The sequence below is a fragment of the Corticium candelabrum genome, chromosome 4 (assembly GCF_963422355.1).
Source record: "Corticium candelabrum chromosome 4, ooCorCand1.1, whole genome shotgun sequence".
Lineage (NCBI taxonomy): Eukaryota > Metazoa > Porifera > Homoscleromorpha > Homosclerophorida > Plakinidae > Corticium > Corticium candelabrum.
Genome location: NC_085088.1, coordinates 2,578,931 through 2,588,930, shown reverse-complemented (window position 1 = coordinate 2,588,930; position 10,000 = coordinate 2,578,931). Strand labels below are relative to the sequence as shown.

Below are 10,000 nucleotides of genomic sequence, written 5' to 3'. Positions count from 1 at the left end.
AGACTTTTATAGATATAAAGATTAACACTTTTACGTGTCAGTCATCTCCAATTGTCAGTCTGTGTAAATTTATCTGCACGCACACACACACACACACACACACACACACACACACACACACACACACACACACACCACACACACACACACCAATTCACCTTATTGTCAAGATGTCTTGCACGAAAACTGAAAGTTGCCACCTCACTGGATCCTGACCCTTCTTCAACAATAATCTAAGCACAAACACAATACCATCACAATACAATAAAACTAAATTTGTAGTACTAGCTTAAGCAACTTATTAATAAACTGACAACTCACAACATTTACCAGCAAAAATCCTTCAGAAATATTTGCCACTATTATTGATTATGTAAAATGTAGCAAAATTATATATGTTAATTAAAACAGTTAGACTACAAAGTTGTATTAAAATAAACAAATACACAACAGCAAACACAAGCAGACCAACAGACAGACAGACAGACAGACAAACAAACAGACAAACAACAAGTAGACAAACAGACAAACAGACAAACGGACAGACAGACAAGCAAACAGACAGACAGACAGACAAACAGACAGACAGACAGACAAACAAACAGACAAACAACAAGTAGACAAACAGACAAACAGACAAACGGACAGACAGACAAACAAACAGACAGACAGACAGACAGACAGACAGACAGACAAAAGACAAACAAACAAACAGACAGACAAACAGACAGACACAGCCCGACAAACAGACAAACAGACAGACACAGCCCGACAAACAGACAAACCAACACACAAATAAATAAACAGTACGCACACACACACACACACACACACACACACACACACACACACACACACACACACACACACACACACTGTTCTCTACACACCTTTATTGTGCCAGCATCTTTGCCTTTTCTCTTCAACGGCAGCTGAGTAGTGTGATTGCCAACAAGCTATGTCAATCAAATGACTCAATACCACATGTCTTTGTATATACTGTTCATACAATGCTAATTTAAAAATTGACAAAATCCATTAATTTAACTGCACAATACTTTCCACTTGCATTAATTAACGTGTTATTGATATTAACTACAAATAATTTTTTGCAATTTAATTAAATAATAATTTATTGTTAATAATTAATTATAATATTTTAACTATTACATATTAAGATTAATATTTTAATAATTGTTAAAATAATATAATAAATATTAAAATTAATATCAATAATAACTGTTAAAATTAAAATAAGTGTTTAATAAATATTAATAATAATCATTAAAGCTAATATAATAAAGATTAAAATTAATATCAATAATTGTTAAAATACAACAATACATGTTTAAATTAATATCAATAATTGTTAAAATTAAAATAATAAAAGTTTAAATTAATATCAATGTTAAAAGAAATATAATAAATATTAAAATTAAAATAATAAAAGTAACATTAATATCAATAACTGTTAAAATTAATATCAATTAATAAGGTAAAATTAATATATTAATTTATAAAAGAGAAAGCGTGGTTACATTGCTACCCTGTTGCTATATAGTGATGCGCACTTGTGGCTTCCATGCACTAAACCTCACCGATCCCAAAGTCGTCTCTACGGATCCCAAAAAATCGTCATCCGACAGAGAATACGTTGCCCCCACGTCAATGTCATAGACACGAAACTGCAGCTTCTGCACCTCCTCGAAACAGTAGCTCATCTTGATGGGCGTGGCGAATGAAGGATCCAGTGAATTTTCAACTCTCTCTGTTCTTCCCACCTACATTTGCATCACATTTGCAACACGTTGGCAGCACTTGCGACACATTAGCAACGTTTGCAACATCAAGTAGCTACATTGCACGTGACTATGGTGTCGACCTCACTCCATTGGCGCGTGACGTCGCGTCTGTCGTCGTGAAGCAAGGAGACGAGCGGGTCAGACTTCGATGTGAGATCGGCGTTGAGAAGTCCTTGGCATGAAATGTAGAGAACAACTTGAGACGATAGTTTACCTGTAGCCATCATTATTGAACACCGTATTTGTATGCTAACGCGCGTTATCATTGCCTGTCCTTCTAGTGGATATACGCATGCGCGATCTGGATTGTCTTTATTTCTTAAGTCCCCCCTTTTTATCTTTTCTTAGATAGCGCACGTTACTTGAATCATTCATTTGTTCAGACCACATTTCGTTGTATTGTACAGACATAATTAAGAATATCTACAAACACTACTACAGTATAGCCCGCCCAATTTATCCGGTTGGGGCAACCAATTATCCGACTCAGCCAATCAATTATCCGATGTCGCTCTGGCAAGCTGTACACTTCGCGAATGAAACTCTCACCTTGCATCGCTGGTTAGTTGTTCAGTGCTTTGGGTCTCAGTCAAAACTCTCTCTGATGCAGATTGATAGCATCGTGGGAAATGCTATGACAATTAAGCTACTACACATGTGAATGTGAGGATCCAGCTGCAGCGCGCCGCAACTGAACAGCTCTGCTGTCTTTCTTTTCGCATCAGTCTCATTGACATGAGAGAAAAGACCACTGCACCACCGACACTCTCAGCTTCGCGCCCTCGTCCAATTCTGAGTGAAACAAATTCACAATCGCCTAGCGATCGACCTGGAGAGTCTAGAGCTACCTAGACCGTAGACGTAACATGTACTTTATCAACGTGTGTTTGAGTAGCGTGGTTGTTAATTCTGCTGACTTCTACACTAGATATTCTCTCTAATTTTGCTTGCATGTGCAGATTTACGGTAAGTACATGTTAGCTAGAAAGCGCGTTGAGGCCTAGAGCACCTGCTAAGTCCTTTTAGTGCGTCAGGACACAAATCTCGCAGAAGTAGCGGTCTTACTGTGACAAGAGTCTGACTCTCGCTGCAACAACTGCAACTGCGCCATGTCTCTGTGTGGTCATCCGCGCTGGTGGGCGATAATTAATTACCAGACAATTACTGATGGTTTTTCCTCCGCGATTTACTTAATAGCGAAAACAAGAATTAGCCTGTTTACTGGTGCAGCAGTACGGCGACAACATCCGTCAGTACGCGCTATTATTCCTCTAACCAGCGCTTCTATATATCTACACTGCTCATAATTAAAACCATGAGTCGGATAATTGGTTGCCCCAACCGGATAATTGGGTGGGAAATACTGTAGTAGTACTAATGTCCTCATAGTGAAGGCTTACACAATCTCCTGTCTCTGTCACGCAGTGCTTTTAGTTCCACAACTAGCCAGTTTCTTGTCTTTGCTTGAGTACTTTGGTATGCGTCTTAGTAACTATAATTATACTTTGTATATAACAATTGACATTATGATATGTGTGAATGGTGAATCTTTAGGTACGTCTGGCAGTTCTGAGTCAATTTCCCAGATAAATTACTTATCTTGCACATTTGACTGGTACTGGTGGAGCCAGTTTTGTTCTGGTCTGCTAAACAAGAAGGCAGCCTGCATCAGACTAATCAAGTAAAAGTTAATGTTTTTACTCACTTATGTTTTCTTTTCCTGGCTTTAATCCTGCGAATAAATTTTAGTTTGTGCCCCATCTTCTTGATACCAATTTCCTGAAGCCCGCATGGTGTCATATCTGCCATTGCTTGCTTCTCTGTCTATCTCTTCATCTGGAGAAGCAAGTTACTGTTATTAAGTGTGGCAAACTTTTCATGTTCTAATTTGATGTTATTTACCAATAAATCTGGTAGCAACGTATTCATTCTTCAAAACCATTGCTGATTAGCCAGTTTGCTGTTTCCTTGACTAACCAGTTATTGTAGTCTGCACACAGTGCATAGACCCTCATAATTCAACTCTAACTGATAGGAGTACATCACACTATGTCAGACTGTGCTTTACCTCGATCCTTCAGATGATTTGTTGAAGGTCACTGATTCTTCAAATGCCTCCAGTGTTTGATGCAGAGAGGAAAAGAGATCTGCACTAGTTACTGCCCTCTTGTTGAAGTCTCAGAAGAGAATGTTTCAAACAGACGAAAGTCAGCTGAATTAAGCCAGACCTTGAACCATGCCGTTAAAAGACATCTCTGATATCGTGTACAGTAGACACAAAGAAGTGAGAGTTTTGAACTTCGCGCCTACTTTGTTTCCTCTTGATTGGGTGGAACTATACATGTGAAACACTTCTGATTGGTTGGTTTATTGCCCATATCTGGGTAGTTAATTGCCCTGTGGTCTCCCGTTCAGGTCCGCAAGTTTCTCAGTCCTGACGTAAGACCAAGCAGACAGTAGGCAGCTTATGAGAAATGCTGACTTATGGTCCTGTTCAGTTGGTTACTGATTGTGTCAGCTGAGATTTATGGAAGTATAGTCTGTATTAGAAGACAGATAGACAAACAGACAGACAGACAGACAGACAGACAGACAGACAGACAACAAACAAAGAAGAAGACAAACCGATAGACAGACAGACAGACAGACAGACAGACAACAAGCAGATAAAGACAGGAAACAAACAAGCAAGTACTATAGCTCCTGTACTTTCATAATCATTCAATTTGTATTTTCCCCAAATGATGACACAAGAATTAATAGACAGCAAGTCAACAGTGCACTTACACAGACTACGAAAATCGTCTGTCAACTTCCCACCACAAAAGCCCACATCAAACACCAAAAATTGCAACAACAAAAAAGAGCAGAATAATACAATAACACGGCAACTGTAGCAAAACTGTCACATTTCGGGACGTTTCATTGGCTGTATTCTCTTGATACGAAAATATTCAACAACTTGAGCTGGAACTTCAGCCAAGACATCCCTCGCTAAATCTGCAGGTGGCGCCTAATTACAATAATGTATCTGCATTTAGTTAATATCAATAAATAATAAAATTAAAATTAAGTAAAATTAAATTTTTAATTGTTAATTGTAGATTATTCTTAAAAAAAATTAAATTTTAATTGTTAATTATTATAGACTATTTTAAAAATTTAAATTTTTATTGTTAAATTTTAAATTTTTAATTATTTTTAAAAAAATTATATTTTTAATTGTTAATTTTTATAAATTGTTTTTAAAAATTTCAAACTTGTAATTGTTAATTATATTGTAGATTATTTTTTAAAATTTTTAATTGTTAATTATCAGATTAGAAAATTAAAATTTTAATTGTTAATTATTAGAGTATTTAAAAATTAAAAACTTTAATTGTTAATTGTTATAGATTTTTTAAAAATAAAATTAAAAATTTTTATTGTTAACTATTATAGATTATTTTAAAAAATTTATAACTACGTTTAATTGATATCAATCGTGTTACCGTTCTGTACTTTCTGAAAGGCACGAATTGCACTATATCTCTCTCGGCTTGCATGTGACCGTAAGACAGCCTTAGAACATAATACAAACTGATGGTGACTGGTTAGTGTTGTGAGTCAGTTTGACTTGCCTGCTGTCATCCGAGTCGAGTACATGCATGTCTGAGAAATCGGCATTGCCGACACCGACGATGATTACTGACATGGGGAGAGAAGATGCACGAATGACGGCCTTTTTGGTCTCGACCATGTCTGATAGGACACCGTCAGTTATCAACAATAAAATGAAATAGTTCTAGATGAAACACAGTCAGTGAGGTGTGTCTGTGTGTGCATATGTGTCTCAGTCTGTGTGTGTGTGTGTGTCAGACAGTCTCTCTGTGTGACCGACCATGTGTCTGTCCATTTGTGTGCATCCATGTGTCCGTGTGTGTGTGTGTGTGTGTGTGTGTGTGTGTGTGTGTGTGTGTGTGTGTGTGTGTGTGTGTGTGTGTGTGTGTGTGTGTGTGTCCCCACAATTACATTTGCTGTTTCAGACCGCGATGCATCCATCGCAAACTTCGCAACATGATTGATTATTGGAGCAGCATTTGTCGGTCCCCACAAAGTCACTTGACGTAAAACATTCTGATATGCTGCTGACACACCCATAATACCTACACAACAGATATCAACCTAAAATCTCTATCAACACCAATACACATAACCTTCACAGTAGGGATTGGATGGATTGAAATTCAATGGGAATTCGTGTGATATCTAGACATGTATAGACAATATGGTAAATATGCAAGAAAATACACAAATGTCAATGTGTCTATAGATTCATGAGTGTCACCGTGTGTTCGCATACAAATGTGTGAACAAGTAGACAAGCAGATAAGTACATGAACAGACAGACAAACAAACACACAAACATAGACAAGTACAACATGAAAAAGAAACACACAACCAGACAAACAGGCAGACAGACAGACAAACACACAGACAGACAACCGGACAGACAAACAGACAAACAGACAAAGACATACACACAGACAAATATACAGACAAATAGACAGACAAACAAACAAACACACAAACAGATAGAGAGACAGACAAATGGTCAGACAAACAGACAGACAAACAGACAAACATACAGACAAACAAACAGACACACAAAGAGACAAACAAACAGACAGACAAACAGAATTTAGTTGCTTTGCATAGATGGTGTATCAATATTTGAAAATATATGTATTAACAAACAGACAAACAAATGAACAAACAGACAGACAAACAGACAGACAAATAGACAGACAAATAGACAAACAGACAGACAAATAGACAGACAAATAGACAAACAGACAGACAAACAGACAGACAAACAGACAGACAAACAGACAAACAAATCGACAGACAAATAGACAAACAGACAGACAAATAGACAGACAAACAGACAGACAAACAGACAGACAAACAGACAAATAGACAGAGAAACAAACAGAGAAACAAACAGACAAACAGACAGACAAACAGACAGACAATCAGATAAACACCACACACACAGACACACACAGACACACACAGACAGACAGACAGACAGACAGACAGACAGACACACACACACACACACACACACACACACACACACACACAACCACATTAACTCTCTACCGATCCATTCGGAAGTTTCGCGCCAAATCCAAACGCAGGAAACCGCTTGTCGCTACAAAAATCAAACCAACACAAATCCACAACCAAACAAGCACAATTCTCACACAAAAACTCATACGAGTCATATTGCTCACAGATGCTGCCCACAGTCGTAAGAGCTTGCATGTATTCATTGGGTTGATACGGATTCATGTAGTGCAGTGATGTGGGTTGTTGTGGATCACCATTAGATCCTGTGAAGTCGATCCCCACCTGCAGGAAAAATGGTGAATATGGGTATGAGAGAGAATGGTGGAGTTTGTTACTGTGAAGTTGATTTGGCATCCGCCGGATAGAAATTCGACGAACGAGTAAAGTTTTTCAACCTGAAATTGGAGAGTGTGATTAGTGTGCATGTGTGTGTGTGTGTGTGTGTGTGTGTGTGTGTGTGTGTGTGTGCCTATCTGTCCATTTGTCTGTCTTCTGTCTGTCCATCTGTCCGTCTGTCTATCTGTCTCTCTGTTTGTCAGTGTGTGCGGTGTATGGCTGTTTAGTGTCATGTTTGTCACATGTGTCACAACAATTAATTAAGTATTAACAGAGACAATGGTGTGCGTCTTTCAGTCTGCCTGTCAATCTGTCTGTCTGTCAATCTGTCTGTCTGTATGTCCATCTGTCTGTCTCTCTATCTGTCTGTCTGTCTGCCAGTCAGTCACTCTGTCTGTCTGTCTGTCTGTCTGTCTGTCAATGGTAGTACATTTTCATAACTCACAGTTATTACAATGAAATGCAAACTACAGATCGCTAATGGTGCTGTCAAAAGTCTAATACATTTTCCAAACATATTTCCAAGGCCCAAAGGACCTGGAAGACTATATTCAACAATCTAACATGCAAGTCCCTCTACTTTCCGGTATATAACACTTGCATTGCACTTCTGTAATTGAATCGATAAGCGTTCTCTCCAGTAAGTCTTCAACTAAATACTATTGTTCTTGCCGTGCTCGTCTGTTGACCTTATTGACAACTGGTGTACATGTAAATATTTTTCTGCCTGTCGACCCAAATGTCCAAAATGCTCAAAAAACAAGCGGAACCAATGTTACAGCCTCGTTACCGGAAAGACGTTCCATACTGTATTTCTCAGATTTGCTTGCTCTCTCTCTGTGACGCAGCAAAACCCTCTGTTGATGCTGATGAGAATGTTACTTCACTGCTCCAGGAGTGCGCTAAAAAAATAGCTAAATCTGTGCTTGTCCCTGCTCCAATATCGTATACCGTTATGTCTGGACGGTTATCAGATGTTGTATATCGATGGTGAGGCTCTCGTTTGTGATGTATTTGTAGACTGTGTAAACAGTCTAACCTTACATTAGCAATAGACTCATGGGTCCAAACTAGACTGCCACTGTCTGTTTGTCTGTCTATCTGTCTGTCAGTCTGTACGTCTGTCTGCATGTTTATCCATCTGTCTGTCTATTTGTCTGCCTGTTTGTCTGTCTGTCAGTCTGTCTGTCTGTCTGTCTATTTGTCTGCCTGTCTGTCCATTGTCTACTACTTGGCTCATCTATACCCACCACTCTTCATATCCCAAACATACAGTCTGTAATACCTGAATTCTTGACAAGTGTATCACACCGGAGTTACGATACTTTTTCTTCTTCTTCGCTTTCTTGGGTGAAATACACTCCCACTGGAGAGGCTGCTTCGTTGCTTGTTTCATCTCTCTTACACTTGTCGTAAAAATACCAATAAGATCGTGTCCACCATCATCATCGTAGTCATAACAACTCACCTACAGCACACAAAACCGTAAAAACACACACACACACACACACACACACACACACACACACACACACACACACACACACACACACAAATGGCAAAATGGCAAATAGATAAGGAGCTGCCGTTAAACGGTAATGCCCCAGCCAGATGGCTGTGTTCCTGTGCACTAAGCAGGAGCTATGGGCCGTGCTAAGCAATCTCCTGAAGCCTGGCCAGGTGCTCGAAGGAGCACCAACTGTGATGCCAACTGTGGTGTGGGCACCCGAAGTCCCACCCAGACCCCAGTGGCTTGATGGACTTTGTCACAGTCGAAGGCCTTTGCCACCCCAGTCAAAGACCAGGTACTCATTTATACTCCTGAGTTGAGAGAGGCAATTGTGTGTAAGTTTCTTGCCCAAGGAAATTATGCCACACACACACACACACACACACACACACACACACACACAACTGAGTGGCAAATGTTGGTGACTTACTTTTAGTTCTTTGTCTTCGTTTCCACCACATAGTTGTTCAGATGAAAGACTGAATGGTCGCCAGTTGGGGTTCAGATTATTGTTCACCACCTGATCAGAAAGTTATTACATAGAGAACAACTACATGCAACACACACACACACACACACACACACACACACACACACACACACACACACACACACACACACACACACACACACACACACACACACACACACCATCTACTGTATATCTAACCATAAATGTTATCTACAAATAATTAATTCATTTTATGTAAACTATATTTTACATTTCATCCATTATCCAAATGATAATTAATTAATTAAATTAAAAAAATTAAATATTAATATCAATAAATAATCTAACTTAATCAGTAACGCCCACGCAGTATTTAAAAGTGTACGTGCGTAATACCGTTTCTACACGTGTAAGCAACATGCCTCGGAAATCCATTGCCTGCATGCGCGTTCCGTATATACGGGACACTCAAAAACGGAAATAGCCCACGTGACATGCCATGTGTACGAAAAGGGTTTTAATAACTGGAGCGTCCGGTCTTCTTGGTCGTCAGCTGCTTATCGAGTTTGCGGAGAATGGATGGAACGTATTAGGACTGGCATTCACGAGAGCGACAGGAGAAGTACACCACGCATGCGCAATAATATTTTCTTATTTTATTACCATAGTTATAATAATATATTTAATTATGTAATAAGTATTATATGCAATAGATACTATAGATATCATATTTAGTTGAGAAAGGTTGATCTCCGGAATAAAACCATGTTGGTGACGTCATCGACG

At 38.8% G+C, this 10,000-nt stretch overlaps 3 protein-coding genes across 7 annotated transcripts in view; 1 reads left to right on the top strand and 2 right to left on the bottom strand.

Moving 5' to 3' along the window:
- LOC134178153 (copine-4-like) overlaps positions 1–2,047 on the bottom strand; it is a 13,843-nt gene extending 11,796 nt beyond the window's left edge. The window contains exons 1-4 of the mRNA XM_062644957.1: positions 1,883–2,047; positions 1,599–1,781; positions 891–956; positions 159–233 (exon numbers count right to left, since the gene is read on the bottom strand). Coding sequence (XP_062500941.1) covers positions 159–233; positions 891–956; positions 1,599–1,781; positions 1,883–2,029 — 471 coding nt within the window. The 5' untranslated portion in view covers positions 2,030–2,047. The remainder of the gene's footprint in view (positions 1–158; positions 234–890; positions 957–1,598; positions 1,782–1,882) is intronic.
- A 1,156-nt stretch (positions 2,048–3,203) lies between these two features.
- LOC134178041 (copine-3-like) overlaps positions 3,204–10,000 on the bottom strand; it is an 11,646-nt gene continuing 4,849 nt past the window's right edge. For 2 of the 5 annotated variants that reach the window (XM_062644818.1, XM_062644822.1), the window contains 13 exons: positions 9,194–9,283; positions 8,539–8,721; positions 7,253–7,312; positions 7,066–7,199; positions 6,948–6,999; positions 5,999–6,050; positions 5,814–5,947; positions 5,423–5,586; positions 5,294–5,363; positions 3,871–4,815; positions 3,705–3,792; positions 3,508–3,638; positions 3,204–3,445 (listed from right to left, as the gene is read on the bottom strand). In XM_062644818.1, coding sequence (XP_062500802.1) covers positions 4,708–4,815; positions 5,294–5,363; positions 5,423–5,586; positions 5,814–5,947; positions 5,999–6,050; positions 6,948–6,999; positions 7,066–7,199; positions 7,253–7,312; positions 8,539–8,721; positions 9,194–9,283 — 1,047 coding nt within the window. In that variant the 3' untranslated portion in view covers positions 3,204–3,445; positions 3,508–3,638; positions 3,705–3,792; positions 3,871–4,707. Of the gene's footprint in view, positions 3,449–3,507; positions 3,655–3,704; positions 3,793–3,870; positions 4,816–5,293; positions 5,364–5,422; positions 5,587–5,813; positions 5,948–5,998; positions 6,051–6,947; positions 7,000–7,065; positions 7,200–7,252; positions 7,313–8,538; positions 8,722–9,193; positions 9,284–10,000 lie in introns of all 5 variants that reach the window. The other 3 variants (XM_062644821.1, XM_062644820.1, XM_062644819.1) reach the window with 3 other exon arrangements.
- LOC134178043 (methionine adenosyltransferase 2 subunit beta-like) overlaps positions 9,703–10,000 on the top strand; it is a 1,206-nt gene continuing 908 nt past the window's right edge. Inside the window, exons 1-2 of the mRNA XM_062644823.1 lie at positions 9,703–9,836; positions 9,950–10,000. The exon at positions 9,950–10,000 is cut by the window's right edge and continues 908 nt beyond it. The gene's annotated coding sequence lies outside the window, so the exon portion shown is untranslated. The remainder of the gene's footprint in view (positions 9,837–9,949) is intronic.